Raw genomic sequence first — 18,622 nt, forward strand, 5'->3', positions numbered from 1 at the left:
TGTCCTGAGGTGCGTGCTAGCCGTCTGGTAAAGACAGTACCAGGCCCACGCACCAGGCCTCCAGTGCGTCAGCCCAGTCCTACTCGTCCTATTCTTGCTCCTCGCACTAGCTCTGAGGTGTGTGTATCCAAACTGGCACTTCCAGTACCAGCACCACGCATCAGGCCTCCTGTGTGTCTCTCCAGCCTGGTCTACCCTGTGCCTCCTCCCAGGACCAGGCCTCCTGTGGGTCTCCCCAGCCTGGTGAGTCCAGTGCCTGCGCCCAGAGCCAGGCCTCCTTCATGTCTCCCTAGCCTGGTGAGTCCTGTGCCTGCGCCCAGGGCCAGGCCTCCTTCATGTCTCCCCAGCCTGGTGAATCCTGGGCCAGAGCCGCCAGAGCCGCCGCCTGTCCGGAGCCGCCGCCGGGGCCGCCCGCCTGTCCGGGGCCGCCGCCGGGGCCGCCCGCCTGTCCGGGGGCCGCCGCCGGGGCCGCCCGCCTGTCCGGGGCCGCCGCCGGGCCGCCCGCCTGTCCGGGGGCCGCCGCCGGGTCGCCCGCCTGTCCGGGCGCCGCCAGGGTCGCCCGCCAACCGGGCGCAGCCCAGGTCGCCCGCCAACCGGGCGCAGCCAGGGTCGCCCGCCAACCGGGCGCAGCCAGGGTCGCCCGCCAACTTGGCTACAGCCGTTACAATTGAGCATGTTTGGGATGCTATGGATCTACGTGTACGACAGCATGTTCCAGTTCCCGCCAATATACAGCAACTTTGCACAGCCATTGAAAAGGAGTGGGACAACATTCCACAGGCCACAATTAACAGACTGACTAACTCTATGCGAAGGAGATGTGTCACGCTCCACGAGACAAATGTTGGTCACACCAGATACTGACTGGTTTTCTGATCCACGCCATTACTTTTTTTAAAAGGTATCTGTATTCCCAGTCATGTGAAATCCATAGATTAGGGCCTAATGAATTTACTTCAATTGAATGATTTCCTTGTATGAACGGTAACTAAATAAAATCTTCAAAATTGTTGCATGTTGCATTTATATTTTATTTCAGTATAGTTTGCAGCTTCAACCTAATCAAATAGTCAGCAATACATAAAGAGGCATACTTTGTCTTCAGAGTCCCTGTTGTAGATTCCAATGTAACCTAACCGACAGAACTGCTCAGACTTTGGCCCGATGTAGAAATCCTCAACCGCTCTCATTAACATTTACTGTGAGGACAACCATTAAAATAGCATATACTGCCCCTGGCGACATCTGATAAACTAATCAGGTTTCATTTTAGCTTTTCTAAAACGGACATGCTCAGTAAATTACCACACGCCCTTTCTGTCTTTGCTCCGTATCGATGCTGTAATGTTCCAATCGCCCAGATGAAGAAGACGAAAACACATGGTCCGACACACTTTTGACCCATCACCTCTATCGTTACGCACTTCTGGTCTGGAGGCCTTTCAACTTCTGCTCCTGTTTGAAGTGCAATGGCATACCACCTGGGTGGGTATTCTCCCACAACCGATTGTCCACAGCTTATTGAAGTCAGCAGAGCTATTCTGAGAGGTTGTCTGTCCTTTTCCCAAAGGGCAGTGATTGTCTAAAGGCCATTGCTGAGTTTCAAGTGCTTAATGCAAATATACTAAAATATAAATAAGATATTTCTCGTATTTACATGATTCAGATGAATAAAATCACCTTGAGGGAACATATCTTTCTCATGATTATGGATTCCTTTCCTTTGCTCTTATTTCCTGTTATTATAAAGAGTCTTGATTCCCAGAGACTGACATGGAGGCCAGAGTCCTATAGACTCTATATCTATACTGAACAAAAATATAAACTCAACATGCAACTATTTCAAAGATTTTACTGAGTTGCAGTTCATATAAGGAAATCAGTCAATTTAAATAATTTCATTACGCCCTAATCTATGGATTCACATGATTGGGCAAGGGCGCAGTCATGGGTGGATGGGTGGGCCCGGGAGGCCATAGGCCCACCCACTTGGGAGCCAGGCCCACCCATCCACTGGGGAGCCAGGCCCAGGCCCAGCCAATCAGAATTAGTTTTTCCCCATAAAAAGGCTTTATTAGAAACAGAAAGACTCCTCAGCACCCCCTCAGACGATCCTGCAGGTGAAGAAGCCAGATGTGTAGGTCCTGGGCTAGCGTAGTTACACGTGGTCTGTGGTTGTGAGGCCGGTTGGACGTACTGCCAAATTCTCTAAAACAACGTTGGAGGCAGCTTATTCTCTGGCAACAGCTCTGGTGGACATTCCTGCAGTAAACATGCCAATTGCACGCTCCTTCAAAACTTCAGACATCTGTGGCATAGTTTTGTGTGACAAAACTACACATTATAGAGTAGCATTTTATTGTCCCCAGCACAAGTTGCACCTGTGTAATGATCATGCTGTTTAATCAGCTTCTTGATATGCCACACCTGTCAGGTGGATGGATTATCTTGACAAGGGAGAAATGCTCACTAACAGGGATGTAAACAAATGTCTGCTCAGAATATGAGAGAAATACGTTTATGCGTATGGAACATTTCTGTGATCTTTTATTTCAGCTCATGAAACATGGAACCAACACTTTACATGTTGCGTTTATATTTTTGTTCAGTATATAATACAGTATGACTCTGATGGAACCATGTGACATCAAACACGCAAGTGACTTGCTACTTGGCTGCTCAGTCAGCTATCTGGCTACAGTATTAACTATTCTGCTTCAAGGCTGGATTATCGGTCATAATCAGTCATTTATAATACATTATAAAGAGGGCATTCATAGCAACTGCCTCCAACTCCAAATCCTAGAGATTTTGCTGTGGGAGCCTGGCTCTGCATTGTAAAGGCACTTTAACAGAAACCTCCACTTTGTCTGATGCAGACTGCAGATAATCTATTGACTGGCTCCCAAACAAATAGGCATTAGAGTGTGCTAATCATATATGGCATATTAACAGTATAATGCATCTAATGGGAGTGATGTTATTTAAGGGATCAAAGGGAAGCAGATTGTTTTCCACTGTGATCATTCTAGGATACCTTTAATAGTGTAAGATATGGCCTAGGAACAAATGCACCTGTAAAAATCAATGGAGTTGTTTATTATACATTTTTAAAGGAAGACATCTTTGTATCTTCACATTCATTATACATTGATCTATTTTATCAATAAGAATTGAAACACATTTTACACCCATTCATTATATCTAATAACACCTGTCAAAGAACAACACTATTATGGTCTCATAGCTAAAGCAGAGATCAGCCATATGTCATGTTCACAAGCAGTATCACATTTCTCGCACCTGAGAAGGGGATATATCTTACAGAGCATTTGATTCCCACTGTGGGTGTTAGGGGAGGGTTGTGAGAGTTGATGTTATGTGCTATACAGGGACAACCTCCCCTAGACTGCAGTGAAAATCCCAAACGTGCTCCCTTCCTTACACACACTCGATCTTGTGAATCTGAAAAAACTTTAGCCTCTCTGATCATTTGAAAATGTTTTTTTTTATTGAGACAGACAAATGATATGGGAGGGGGGAGATGCAGAGTAGCGGCGGGGCCGGGATTTATATATATGCTGAGGTGTAACGATGTGCGCTGAGAGTCGGGAAGCAGGTTCAGGGAGTGAGTGTTTTAATAAATAAACACAACATAATACAAAAATAAGAAACACGAACAAGGCACAGAACTGACACAGAAACAATGACGCCTGGGGAAGGAACCAAAAGGAGTGACATATTAAGGGCAAGTAATCAAGGAGGTGATGGAGTCCAGCTGAGTGTCATAATGCGTGTAATCATGGTGACAGGTGTGCGCCATAACGAGCACACGTGACATGAGTGGTGACGTATATGTGCGGCATGTTGCAGCGTTACCTGCTAGACCAGCCTCGGGCACAATTTCAGAGTAAATTCAATTACTATACTAATTGCCTAAACAGCTTTACTTTGAATTCATGCCCAAGGCTGGTCTCGCAGGTAACATATAGCATATAGAAACTACATTGAGTGTACAAAACATTAAGAACACCTGCTCTTTCCATGACATGGACCGACCAGGTGAATCCAAGCGAAAGCTATGATCCCTTATTGATGCCACTTGTTTGTGTCAAAAACTGCAACACTGCTGGGGTTTTTATACTCAACAGTTTCCCATGTGTATTAAGAATGGCCCACCACCCAAAGGACATCCAGCCAACTTGATACAATTGTGGGAAGCATTGGAGTCAACATGGGCCAACATACCTGTGGAATGCTTTTGGCACCTTGTAGAAGAGGGGGCTAAATAGGTGTACAAAATGACATTGACAAAACTGACCAACGGCAAAACAACTTTGACACCCGTGGTTTGGGGCTAATGAAGAGGGAGAGGTGTTCTCTTACCGGCGTACTCCGGGTCCACATGAGGCGGGTGGAAGCGGAAGTTGATGAAGAAGGGGATGGGCACTCCGAACTTGAACCATTCCACCACATAGGGCTGGCCGTTCAGGGGGTGGGCCACGTCGCATCCCAGGATGACGTTCTCTCCAGCGCGCGCCGTCACAAACTGGGGCTCCTCTCGCACGCCGTGGGCACCTGGGAAACGGAGAAGGAGTGAGTATCCTTGGGACATTACTTAATTGTGGTGAAATAACCAACCGAAAGCAACCTAGAAGCAAAAGGGTAATCTTTTATTAGCATACCATCCGCATCGTGTCTTAGAGTTCCAACATCACAGACACACACACTGTACATTTACTGGACTTTCATTACATGCTGTAAACTTTGATGGAACATCTTAACTTCCTTATTTACTTTTTACAAGACATACACTATATGATCAAAGCATGTGGACACCTGCTCGTCGAACATCTCATTCCAAAATCATGGAAATTAATATGGTGTTTGTCCCCCCTTTGCTGCTATAACAGCATTCACTCTTCTGGAAAGGTTTCCACTAGATGTTGGAACATTGCTGCGGGAACTTGCTTCCATAGAGCAACAAGAGCATTAGTGAAGTCGGGCACTGATGTTGGGCGATTAAGCCTGATTCGCAGTCGGCATCCCAATTCATCCCAAAGTTGTTCGATGGGGTTGAGGTCAGGGCTCTGTGCAGGCCAGTCAAGTTCTTACACATCGATCTCGACAAACCATTTCTGTATGGACCTTGCTTTGTGCAGGGGGGCATTGTCATGCTGAAACAGGAAAGGACCTTCCCCAAACTGTTGCCACAAAGTTGGATGCACAGAATTGTCTAGAATGTCATTGCATGCTGTAGCATTAAGATTTCTCTTCACTGGAACTAAGGTGCCAACCAGTGCCAACCAAACAATGAAAAACAGCCCAAGACCATTATTCCTCCTCCACCAGATTTTACAGTTGGCACTATGCATTCCGGCAGGTAGGCTTCTCCTGGCATCCGCCAAACCCAGATTAGTCCGTCGGACTGCTAGTTGGTGAAGCGTGATTCATCACTCCAGAGAACGCGTTTCCACTGCTCAAGAGTCCAATGGCAGCGAACTTTACATCACGCCACCCGACGCTTGGCATTGCGCATGGTGATCTCAAGAAGCTCCCAACGAACAGGTCTTGTGCTGAAGTTGCTTCAAGAGGCCGTTTGGAACTCAGTAGTGAGTGTTGCAACCGAGGACAGACGATTTGTACACGCTACGAGCTTCAGCACTCGGCGGCCCCATTCTGTGAGCTTGTGTAGCCTACCACTTCACGGCTGAGCCGTCGTTGCTCCTAGACGTTTCCACTTCACAATAACAGTACTTACAGTTTGACCGGGTCAGCTATAGCAAGGCAGAAATTTGACAAACTGACTTGTTGGAAAGGTGACATCCTATGACAGTGCCACGTTGAAAGTCACTGAGCTCTTCAGTAAGGTAATTCTACTGCCATTGTTATACATGTAGATTGCATGGCTGTGTGCTCGATTTTAACACCTCTCAGCAACGGTTGTGGCTGAAATAGCCGAATCCACTAATTTGAAGGGGTGTCCATGTAACCGATGTGAAATGGCTAGCTAGTTAGCGGTGGTGTGCGCTAATGGCGTTTCAATTGGTGACGTCACTCGCTCTGAGACCTGAAGTAGTTGTTCCCCTTGCTCTGCAAGGGCCGTGGCTCTTGTAGCGCGATGGGTAACGATGCTTCGTGGGTGTCAGTTGTTGATGTGTGCAGAGGGTCCCTGGTTAAAGCCCAGGTTGGGGTGAGGAGAGGGACGGAAGCTATACTGTTACATCCACATACTTTTGTATGTATAGTGTAATTCTGCAGACACTGACAGGGGACTTGATATTGTTGGTTTATTACGATGAAGCTGTGTGTACATATGTCCACAGGGCTATCTGTTCTACCAGAGCATCGATCCTCTACTAATTCATGTATGGTATGGCTTTACAACTGGAAGCTAAGTGTGCTTTCATTTTACCAGTCAATACGGCTAATCAAATGGTGGTCTGCTCACCTCTGTGGCCCATAGGGATGCTTGGGATTATTGGGTTTGTCTTTGAGGATGACCGAGTGCCAGTGGGTTGCTATAGGAATGCTCTACATCCATGTTGCTCTCCAGCTGGTGTCTGCTGGTTTTTGTTTCTCCCTGGTACTTAATTATTGACCTGTTACTGTAACATAATGACCAATGTCTCACCAACTCCTAATTCCCGCTGCTGGGAGGGGGAAATTCACTTTTACTTCCTGGCTAGAATAGGAGTCGGCCTATAGTCAGGGGCCTCGGTGAATACAACAAATCAAGGAGCAGCAGAGACAATGACGCTTGTAAACCTTCAAGTTTCGCACATCACATTCTGCACTACTGTATACGAACAATAGGGTGAAAGGAAGCCAGCAGCCAGGAAAACTATGTGAAGTACACTTTGTTGAGGAGAGACTCATTCTTGGCAAATCAATCCTGAAAACCAGATATATCAGTTGTGCTATTACACACTTAAACATAAAACATCATTGCTGTAATAATCTGAAATTATACTCAAGGATATTATTGTATGTTACAAATGACTTAACTCATGTTTACAGCAAGAGGCAGGGAAATCGTTTACAGCAAGAGGTGTGAAGCAGGGAAAAACGGCATGAGCTTTTTAAGTGTATATTAAGCCCATATTCAGAGGCATGAAAAGCTTCAACATTCACCTTGGCAGGAGGTCAACACAAAAGAATAGCTTAATTACCTCACGTTACACTAATCAGAGGATGATTATCATATAATTACGTTGTATTTGGCTACATGTCGGATGAACACAAAACAGCTTCATTCTGGGCAGTCGGAGGCTGCTCAAAATGCTTCTTCAGTACACAGAAATCCTCTCATTGTGTCTTTTTAAGGTATGGAAGTCAGGCACTTACATTGAACACTATAACAGGCATATTTATGGTTGCCGAAACATTGCTGTAATGTGCTTGGCATGGGCGGATAAATAACAGAGGCTGAGGGAGAGCGCATATACCCAAGACTCCCCCGCCTCCCCTACATAGCCCAGCACTACGGGTTGATTGGATGCCGGTGACATCACCAGCGAGCGAAAACAGGCCTCTGGAAGGTATGACTTCACTGTTTATATTGATGAGAGGGAGGAGAAACAAGCGTTAATAAGCTCCTCTTCTCTTCCATTAGGATTTTGCCCGGAGTGGGACGGTCAAACGCTTTAATCTCCGAGCCGCAAGAGGGAAGAGTAGAGCATATCCTTCCAGAGAGGTTCACAGACAGCCTATAGAGTGGGCTCTAATGTTTGAGCACAGCTGTCTGTGTTCAAGAAGATGAGATGTCCTATCACTCTCTGCTGTAAGGTCGACATTTGGACAGCTGTCACTCAATGGTGCCTCTGTCCGAATTTAATGAGCCCAATCCAAATGTTCTTTATCAGTCCAACCATTTTAAGAGTACAGTATTTCATTCTAATTATATTAATAGCTACATTTATCAAACAAACCATTCATTTCTGAACTGTTCCTGAACTGTGCCTGAAGTTTGAAGCACCCTCAATCACGCTCCTCGAGAGATTAGAAGTATACATTAAATATGCAAGACTTTCCAAACTCATTGAGAGAGACCATTGTTGAATACTAAAGTCCATATGCTAGCTTGCACTGAATACAAAGACTTCTTAAGTTCAGGAAGATGAAATAGTGGTAGATGGCGGAGAAGTTGAACTGAAATGTAAACTCTACAGTCTACACTGTAAACTGTCCTTACCTCCAGAAAATACTTATGTTGGGAGTAAAAAAAATAAAATGACTTTTTTTAAATTAATTTAATTGCTCAAAATTAAGTGGAGTATTAACCCAAAAGGTGTAAACTAATTTGATGATATAGCACAGTCAAAATCTACTTATTTAGAGAACCACATAATAGGGTAGCAAAACTACACTGAACAAAAATAAACGCAACATACAACAATTTCAAATATTTTACTGAGTTACAGTTCATAAAAGGAAATCAGTTAACTGAAATATATTAATTAGGCCCTAATCTATGGATTTCACATGACTGGGAATACAGATATGCATCTGTTGATCTCAGATACCTTAAAGAAAAGGTATGGTCGTGGACCAGTCAGTGACCACCATTTGCCAAATCCCCTTGGCATGGAGTTGATCAGGCTGTTGATTGTGGCCTGTGGAATGTTGTCCCACTCCTCTTCAATGGCTGTGCGAAGTTGCTGGATATTGGCGGTAACTGAAACACACTGTTGTACACGTCGATCCAGAGCATTCTAAACATGCTCAATGGGTGACATGTCTGGTGAGTATGTAGGCCATGGAAGAACTGGGACATTTTCAGCTTCCAGGAATTGGATACAGATTCTTGTAGCATGGGGCTGTGCATTATCATGCTGAAACATGAGGTGATAGTGGCAGATGAATGGCACGACAATGGGCCTCAGGATCTTGTCACAGTATCTCTGTGAATTCAAATTGCCATAGATAAAATGCAGTTGTGTTCGGTGTCTGTAGCTTATGCCTGGCCATACCATAAACCCACCACCACGGGGCACTCTGTTCACAATGTTGACATCAGCAAACCGCTCGCCCATACAACACCATACACATGGTCTGCGGTTGTGAGGCCGGTTGGACGTACTACCAAATTCTCTAAAACGACGTTGGAGGTGGCTCATGGTAGAGAAATTAACATAAAATTATCTGGCAAAAGCTCTGGTGGACATTCCTGCAGTCAGCATGCCAATTGCACACTCCCTCAAAACTTGAGACATCTTGTGGCATTGAGTTGTGTGACAAAACTGCACATTTTAGAGTGGCTTTTATTGTCCCCAGCACAAGGTGCACCTGTGTAATGATCATGCTGTTGAATCAGCTTCTTGATATGCCACACCTGTTATGTGGATGGATTATCTTGGCAAAGGAGAAATGCTCACTAACAGGGATGTAAACACATTTGTTCACAAAATTTGAGAGAAATAAGCTTTTCATGCATATGGAACATTTGGATCTTTTTTTCAGCTTATGAAACATGGGACCAACACTTTACATGTTGTGTTTATATTTTTGTTCAGTATACTTCAAAATGGCATTGTTATTACCTAACTCAAAAGTGCCGGAGAAGTAGTGGCAGCCAATAGGCTGAGCACTCAAAGATCAAAGGCAGCACGATTCAGTTTTAGATCAATAAAGGGAAAATTTGCAAAACCATAGAAACTGGATTCATTGTGCCTGACTGCAATTATCACACGCAGGGAAGAGAAATCCAGCGGGACACACGCCGTGAAAGAATGAAATGTGAAATAGTATGTTAGCGGTGCTTAACTTCATCAAAAGGGAAGGAAAAATACAAGCAGTAGAAGAAGAATTGGGAAATTTAACATGGAATTGCTTCACCTCCTCGGCCAGATTAATTGCACTGTTCATCTGTGTATGTCGACTGTCAAAAACCCAAATATCACAGTGGCTTGAGAAACTAATGAAGCACAGAGGGAAGGGCAGGATTTGACCTACTTGGCTCACATGCCCTCCAACGAGTATCACTCACTCATTTTCAATTCAAAGGAGACTTTGCCGGGGTGCACAGAGAGCATCTAATTCTTCCTGCATCACTGCTAGAGTGTAGTCATGGCCTTATTATCATGCCATGAATTTATGTCTATTCAAGTCTACGTATCTAAAGGTAACGGTTACGTTGCTGCTTGTAACATCAATGTGAGTTATGATACCTGTGAGTTTTATTCACAGGGCCAAGTGAGAGATTGTTATTTGGGTTCAGGTATGATAGACTCAATGAAGGTTTCCTTCAAGTGGTACTATCTTGTGTGCACTGCTCGCTAACAGTTTACCTCTCTGCAAGCTAACTCCCTGGTACACCATCTCTGCCTGTTGCCCTCCACCTATCTCTACCCCAGAATGTACTTACATGCCCGTTTATTAGGTACAGCCATCTAGTACTGGGTCGGACCCCCCTTTGCCTCCAGAACAGTCTGAATTCTTCGGGGTATTCTACAAGGTGACAGAAACGTTCCAAAGGGATGTTGGTCCATGCTGACACGATGGCATCACGCAGTTGCTGCAGATTGGACGGTGGTACATTCATACTGTGAACAGCCCGTTTCATCCGTTGTTTTTAGCTGATAGGAGTGGAGCTGGGTGTGGTTGCAATAGCCCATCTGTGACAAGGATTGCCGTGTTGTGTGCAATGGTGTAAAGTACTTAAGTAAAAATACTTCAAAGTTCTACTTAAGTCTTTTTGGGGGGTATTTGTACTATTTATAGGGTTGACTACTTTTACTTCACTACATACCTTACTCCATACATTTTCCCTGACACCCAAAAGTACTTGTTACATTCTGAACACTTAGCTGGACAGGAAAATGGTCCAATTCATGCACTTATCAAGAGAACATCCCTAGTCATCCCTACTGCTTCTGATCCGTCAGACTCACTAAACACACATGCTTCGTTTGTAAACAATTCGTTTGTAAACGAGTGTGCTCTTGGGTGTTCGTACATTTTAAAAACAAGAAAATGGTGCCATCTGGCATGCTTAATATAAGGAATTTGAAATGATTCATACTTTTACTTTTGATACATTTACATTTTAAGTCATTTAGCAGACGCTCTTATCCAGAGCGACTTACAAATTGGTGCATTCACCTTATGATATCCAGTGGAACAACCACTTTACAATAGTACATCTAAATCTTTTAGGGGGGTTGAAGGATTACTTTGTCCTATCCCAGGTATTCCTTAAAGAGGTGGGGTTTCAGGTGTCTCCGGAAGGTGGTGATTGACTCCGCTGTCCTGGCGTCGTGAGGGAGCTTGTTCCACCATAGGGGTGCCAGAGCAGCGAACAGTATTGACTGGGCTGAGCGGGAACTGTGCTTCCTCAGAGGTAGGGGGGCCAGCAGGCCAGAGGTGGATGAGCGCAGTGCCCTCGTTTGGGTGTAGGGACTGATCAGAGCCTGAAGGTACGGAGGTGCCGTTCCCCTCACGGCTCCGTAGGCAAGCACCATGGTCTTGTAGCGGATGCGAGCTTCAACTGGAAGCCAGTGGAGAGAGCGGAGGAGCGGGGTGACGTGAGAGAACTTGGGAAGGTTGAACACCAGACGGGCTGCGGCGTTCTGGATGAGTTGTAGGGGTTTAATGGCACAGGCAGGGAGCCCAGCCAACAGCGAGTTGCAGTAATCCAGACGGGAGATGACAAGTGCCTGGATTAGGACCTGCGCCGCTTCCTGTGTGAGGCAGGGTCGTACTCTGCGAATGTTGTAGAGCATGAACCTACAGGATCGGGTCACCGCCTTGATGTTAGTGGAGAACGACAGGGTGTTGTCCAGGGTCACGCCAAGGTTCTTAGCACTCTGGGAGGAGGACACAATGGAGTTGTCAACCGTGATGGCGAGATCATGGAACGGGCAGTCCTTCCCCGGGAGGAAAAGCAGCTCCGTCTTGCCGGGGTTCAGCTTGAGGTGGTGATCCGTCATCCACACTGTTACTTAAGTATATTTTAGCAATTACATTTACTTTGATACTTAAGTATATTTAGAACCAAATACTTTTAGCCTTTTAGTCAAGTAGAATTTTACTGGGTGACTTTTAATTCAGTCATTTTCTTTTAAGCCATCTTTACTTTTACTCAAGTATGACAATAGGGTACTTTTTCCACCACTGGTTGTGCATTCCAAGATGCTGTTCTGCAGCATCTACACCAGTGTTGTACTGTGCCGTTATTTGTCTGTTTGTGGCCCGCCTGTTAGCTTGCACAATTCTTGTCATTCTTCTTCGACGTCTCTCATCAACGAGCTGTTTTCACCCACAGGAATGCTGCTGACTGGATGTTTTTTGTTAGTTGCTCTCAGTAAACCCTAAACACTGGGTGCGGGAAAAGCCCAGTAGGGCAGCCGTTTATGAGATACTGGATTCTGTGCGCCTTTCACCGACGATTATACCACTCTCAAAGTCGCTTAGGTCACTAGTTTTGCCCCTTCTAACATTCAATTGAACAGTAGCTGAATGCCTTGATGCCTGTCTGCTGTCTTTATATAGCAAGCCTGGGCCATGTGACTCACTGTCTGTAGGAGCGATCCATCCATTTTCGTGAACGGGTGGTCTACCTAATAAACTGGCCGGTGAGTGTACATGGGTCTTCACTGTCTAGTTGGACTTGGGTACATGTTTTTTCTTCATGTATTGTCTCTGGTTGGAGTCGTAGCTAGCTTGTGTGCTTTGGGTGGTACCCTTATGCTGGCTGGGTTTTCAAAAAGGGAGTTAGTATATACATTTGTATAGTGTTTAGTAGTGCCAAACTTGACCACTCAATTGCCAATCTTTAAGCCCAACAAGAGTTTAGACCAGTTGTGCCAATTACTGGTCAAGGGCTAATAGTGTCTGGAGATTATGCTTAGTTAAGTAACTAAAGTCAATGATTAGCCAAACTTTCTAATTGAATTTGGTTCTCTTCATATTGGACATCTCATAGATTGTTGTACATTGAAGATTTGTGACGTACCCAACATTGACTGATATCATGTCACGCAACCATGCATTCTTCAAGTCATTCCACTACAAGTTACGTGTTCCCTAAAATCCTTGTCAAAGGTGAATCGGACCAATACCTCCAACAGTAACTACTGAGTGAAGAACCTTATGAGGCCAAGCGTTGTGGCACTGTCAAAATGCGCACACTGCATTAGTGTCCATTCATCGTGCCTCTCCACTGCCTGCTTTCATTGATGGTATTGATGCTCATCACATGTGCCCTAACGACTTTCTTAATACAAATTCACACCCTCTTTCAGTGCTCCTCTGCTCTCAGAGTGCAGACAGATCGTATCTCACATAAGCTCCAATAAATAACCATAGAGTAGCATGTTAGCGTTGATGGACCTCTAATTACGAAAGAGGGGAGGAGGCAGTGCATAACTCAACCACGCAGCGTCGATTAGCATTTTAGAACCCGATGAGCGGCTGCTCCTTTGTGCAGGTTGATTACTTCACCTTAACCTGTTCACCGCTTCTGCAGCAGCGTCCTTTATGATGGATATTGCTTCTGACAGCTCTGTTAATGCCATCTCCTTGCCCCCTTCCCTCTACTTTGCCCTGTGGTCCCCCCTGATATCTCATTTCCCTATAATGCTCTTATATGGTGTGCATGACTTCACTTTGCAGTTGCCCTGTTGATTCATGGTGCCTACAATCCTTGGAGGACCTGGGTGACTTTGTTGATACTTAGTCATTGGACTAAGGTCAGACAGAGGGGTTTTTCATATTCCAGGAACTTCTGTTATCTGGTTTCTAAGCTTTACTGTCCATCTGAAGCTTTACAGCAAAATCAGCAGGTCAGAAAACATTGCAGAAATGTATATAAGGAGATTTGCCTTGAAAGAATCAGTATGGTTTGACAGTAAAATAGTAATCTTACTCCCCACTCTAATTTGCATATAGTGCAATTTATCACCATCAAGCCTAGGGAATTGTGAGACAGTGAACAGTATACCATCACCTGCTGATGAATGTAAAGGCTTGGGACTGCCGAGACAGCATACACAAAAAACCGGAGCATGCAATTATCAGGAGCAATTAAAAAGACTGCAAATGAACTGTAAAACTGTTTTGCTCTTAAAACAGAGCTTGTACTTATTAGGAGTCAAATGTATTCAGCAGGCAACAGGGAACTTCTTTGCAGAAATTTCAGAGGAAGTGGAATTTGAACCTTTTGCCTGCTTCCACTTAAGATCACACCACGGAGTGTCTTTGAAGAGGACAAAAAAACTGGGTCTGGTTTTGAGACTCTTACCCCCTAGTGTCTGGCTGGAATTCAGGCCAATAGAGATGCACTGACAGTCCCGATTCTCCACCTTTTTCCTGAAGTGTGCACTCACAGACTATCATGCATGGATGCTTACACTAATCTTATGCTTTTAAATCCATGACAGGAGTGTGCAAGTGCACACTTCTGGAAAAGGGTGGAGAATCGGGAGTCAGTGCAACTCTATTACCATACAGAAAATATATAGATGCTCTCTGCAGAGACATCACAGCAAAGGGTTTAGGGTGAGTACAGCTAATCCAGATAGTTTGTTGGTATTTGAGGTTTAATAAAAAACTTAATCCCCAAACATATGAAAATAGGTGATGAGGAATCTATTGCGTCACTGAAGATTGTATTACTATCTACTAAATTCATTTCTCGAAATATGGTTTGTCTGTGGGAGTATTAGCCTTGTGAGGGTTATTGTTAGGCTTCTGTAACTACTTTCACATGGACCTGTGATTTCACACCTGGTGGGCACAGTTAGCATCTGTGTCTACCACTTAAAGACACTTTATTCTGCGGGGACTTAATCCACTTTATTTGATGAGGTTGTACACTTTTCTGACTGAAAGAGAACAGATCCAAAACATGTCATTGATTGTAAAATCTTCAAAAATGTACCAGAGTTCAGTTGACTAGAGTACTCTGCTCTCTGAAGAAGCTAGGTTAGCATTCAACAACAAAATGTTAGCCTAATCAGGACCGAAATCTGTGAGTACAAAACTTAAATCCAACTGTAACTGACAACAAGGAGATTGCGTGAAATATAATGAACAGATATACTCACTGAAGTATTAGGCTTGGAACACATAACAAAGCATGAGTGACAAATAATTGTTGACCTAACTGCTTACTGTTCTACAACATTAAAGGAGACAATGACTCCAAGAGCGCAATTACCAAGCGCTCTATGATTAATGGTTGTACCGTATTCTCCTTGGCATGTCTAGGCCTGACATCCTGGGTTAAATTTGCGCGACTTTTACAAAAAGGCAAAATGCTTGCTTTTCTTCATCATTAAATGCTATTATTTTTCACAAATTTGTTTACATCCCGCTTAGTAACCATTTTTCCTTTGCCAAGATCATCCATCCGCCTGACAGGTGTGGCGTATCAAGAAGCTGATTAAACAGTATGGTCCTTACACAGATGCACCTTGTGCTGGGGACAATAAAAGGCCACCCTACAATGTGCAGTTTTGTCACACAACATAATGCCACAGATGTCTCAAGTTTTGAGGGAGCGTGCAATTGGCATGCTGACTGCAGGAATGTCCACCAAAGCTGTTGCCAAAGTCGCCTACTATGTCGTTTTAGAGAATTTGGCAGCCCAGAACTTCCACATCCGACTTCTTCACCTGCGGGATGGCCTGAGACGATCCACCCGGACAGCTGATAAAACTGCACAAAACTGTCAGAAACCGTCTTAGGGAAGCTCATCTGCATGCTCATAATTCTCACCTGGGTCTGGACCTGATTGCAGTTTGGTGTCCTAACCAACTTCAGCGGGCAATTGCTCACCTTCGATGGCCACTGGCACGCTGGAGAAGTGTGCTCTTCACAGATGAATCTTGGTTTCAACTGTACTGGGTAGATGGCAGACAGCATGTATGGCATCGTGTGGTCGAGCGGTTTGCTGATGTCAACAACCGAGTGCCCCATGGTGGCAGTGGGGTTATGGTATGGGACGGCCTTACGAACACAACTGCATTTTATCGATGGCAATTTGAATTGATCCTGAGGCCCTTTGTCATGCCATTCATCCACCATCATCACCTAATTTTTCAGGATTATAATTTTTAATTTGTTTCACCTTTATTTAACCAGGTAGGCTAGTTGAGAACAAGTTCTCATTTGCAACTGTGACCTGGCCAAGAAAAAGCATAGCAATTCGACACATACAACAACACAGTTACACATGGAATAAACAAAACATACAGTCAATAATACAGTAGAACAAAAGAAAACAAAAAGTCTATATACAGTGACTGCAAATGAGGTAAGTTAAGGCAATACATTGGCCATGGTGACGAAGTAATTACAATATAGCAATTAAACACTGGAATGGTAGATGTGCAGAAGATGAATGTGCAAGTAGAGATACTGGAGATAATGCATTTCCCCATGTCACAAGGAACTGTACACAATTCCTGGAAGCTGAAAATTTCCCAGTACTTCCATGGCCTGCATACTCACCAGACATGTCACCCATTGAGCACATTTGGAATACTCTGGAACAACATGTACGACAGTGTGTTCCAGTTCATGCCAATATCCAGAAACTTTGCACAGCCATTGAAGAAGAGTGGGACAACATTACACAGGCCACAATCAACAGCCTGATCAACATTATGCGAAGGAGAGGTGTTCCACTGCATGAGGCAAATAGTTGTCACACCAGATACTGACTGGTTTTCTGATCCACAGGCCTACCTTTTTTTTTTTAAGGTATCTGTGACCGACAGATGCATATCTGTATTCCCAGTCATGTGAAATCCACATATTAGGGCCTAATGAATTTATTTCAATTGACTGATTTCCTTATATGAAAGGTAACTCAACACATCTTTGAAATTGTTGCATGCTGCATTTATATTTTTGTAAAGTATATTTCAGAATCTAGACATACTCCAACTTTTAGAGCATACTAAAAGCAGTATAATGACACCAAGATGTCTGTATCATGTACGGTTCACAGATCATAGGGTCTTACAGGATGGCATGTGTGGCCCCTTATGATTTTCAAAAAGAAAATTGTGATACAAATGTAAAAAGCATTTCAAACATTCTTTCTCCCAATGAAGTTTCTGTGAAAATTTCTAGAACATCTGAGAAACCCCAAAATACTTTTGGGCTAAACTGCAGTGGGATCGCCTATTTCAAACATTGCACTGTCAATGTCAACCAGGGAAGTGCTTATGACTGTCAATAGAGGGACACCACATACTGTCAATTGTGGTTGCTATTCCAATACATTGCCCTCATAAAGCGTAATTTAACGTCGATGACCTTACAACAAGCCATTTGAGCAATTTAGTCAGTTAGCCTCAGTGCAACCACTCAACATATTTTCCACTTCGCTGGCTGAGCATTTCTAAAATACAAAATATCAATCTGTATGGCAACCCAAGTGTAACCCTCATCTCTTCAGAAATTACTAGTGTTTGGTCAGCCCGAATCTATAGACAGTATATCAAGATGTGGCGTTGCATGAGAAGGCAGCAAGGAGGTAATGTCAATTACGCTGCCCGTGCTCCAACAGGGGCACAACCGGCCAGCGGTCTCCGTAATGGAAAGGGGTCTCCCAATCAAGGATGTGACTTTGCTTGGCTGGTCACAGCCGTTGATTGGGTCATAATGGAGTGCCTGTCACGCCTCTGTGAAGGTCACGTCAGTGGGGGGAACGGGACGAGAGGCAGTCCAGAAACCGTGGGAGCCTAAATGGAGAGCCAGGTTATAGCGGGTCCTCATTCTCTTTCTCTCTCTGTTCATCTCAGACTCTTTTTCGCTCAGCCGTTACACACACCATGTCACAGGCCATCTCTTTGGCTCAAACCTCTATCACAGCCAAAAAACGGCTAAAAGTGTGCCTCAGCAGCATGCACTCTGCCAGCGTCCAGGGAGGGGGGATTGCAAATCCCACAATGGTAGAGATAAACACACTCTCCTAAATTAGATTATAAAACATGATTAGATCTATGGCAGATGAAGAGCACAAATCCCATATCGTTGGCAAAATGTTGACCGTGTCTAATCCTCATAGTCTGCAACTTTTTCTTGGAAGAAGAGGAGCTCATTCTTAATCCTCCCCATGCGGGTCACGGAAACAATTTTGCTAACTTTAGCCCGGTGACAGAAGCAGTATCCAAAATACGGTATTAACAGAAGTGCACACAAGGGGTGCTATTTTAAAAGTATATATATATATATATATATATATTTTAAAAAATTGGGGTGCACCAAACATTTTAGGCAACAGGGATCTTGATCCATGAGGGGATTGAATGTCTCTGCTGTAACCAAGAAGCTTGCTCTTGATATCTAGAGTTAGCAAACCATAGGTGGAGCCCTGAGCTGGATATGATTTATTTGACATATCTTAGATTTTTTTACTTATTGTTATGCCCCCAACCCTCCCCAAAAACTGTATTGAAAATCATATGTCGGTATTCCAAAATACCCCGGTATACGTAGCCCTGAAGACATGGACCACCCAATCAGCACAGCATAGCACACCAGATCCTGAGGTCAGATGAGACTTCCCAGAGACAGAAACAAGGAGAGGAGTGAGGAGGGTACTGGAGAGAAAATAACTTCATGATTCTGGTGTGTTACTTGTAGTCTTGAATAAAAGTAGTAGAAC

The 18,622-nt window shown here is 44.3% G+C and overlaps 1 protein-coding gene across 4 annotated transcripts in view; it reads right to left on the reverse strand.

Moving 5' to 3' along the window:
- The window catches only part of LOC106603676 (protein turtle homolog B), a 189,031-nt gene that overhangs the window by 134,894 nt on the left and 35,515 nt on the right, over positions 1-18,622 (reverse strand). For all 4 annotated transcript variants that reach the window (XM_014197638.2, XM_014197640.2, XM_014197639.2 and 1 more), the window contains exon 2: positions 4,387-4,578. In XM_014197638.2, the coding sequence (XP_014053113.1) occupies positions 4,387-4,578 (192 nt within the window). The remainder of the gene's footprint in view (positions 1-4,386; positions 4,579-18,622) is intronic.

The sequence above is a fragment of the Salmo salar genome, chromosome ssa04 (genome assembly GCF_905237065.1).
Source record: "Salmo salar chromosome ssa04, Ssal_v3.1, whole genome shotgun sequence".
NCBI classification, from domain to species: domain Eukaryota; kingdom Metazoa; phylum Chordata; class Actinopteri; order Salmoniformes; family Salmonidae; genus Salmo; species Salmo salar.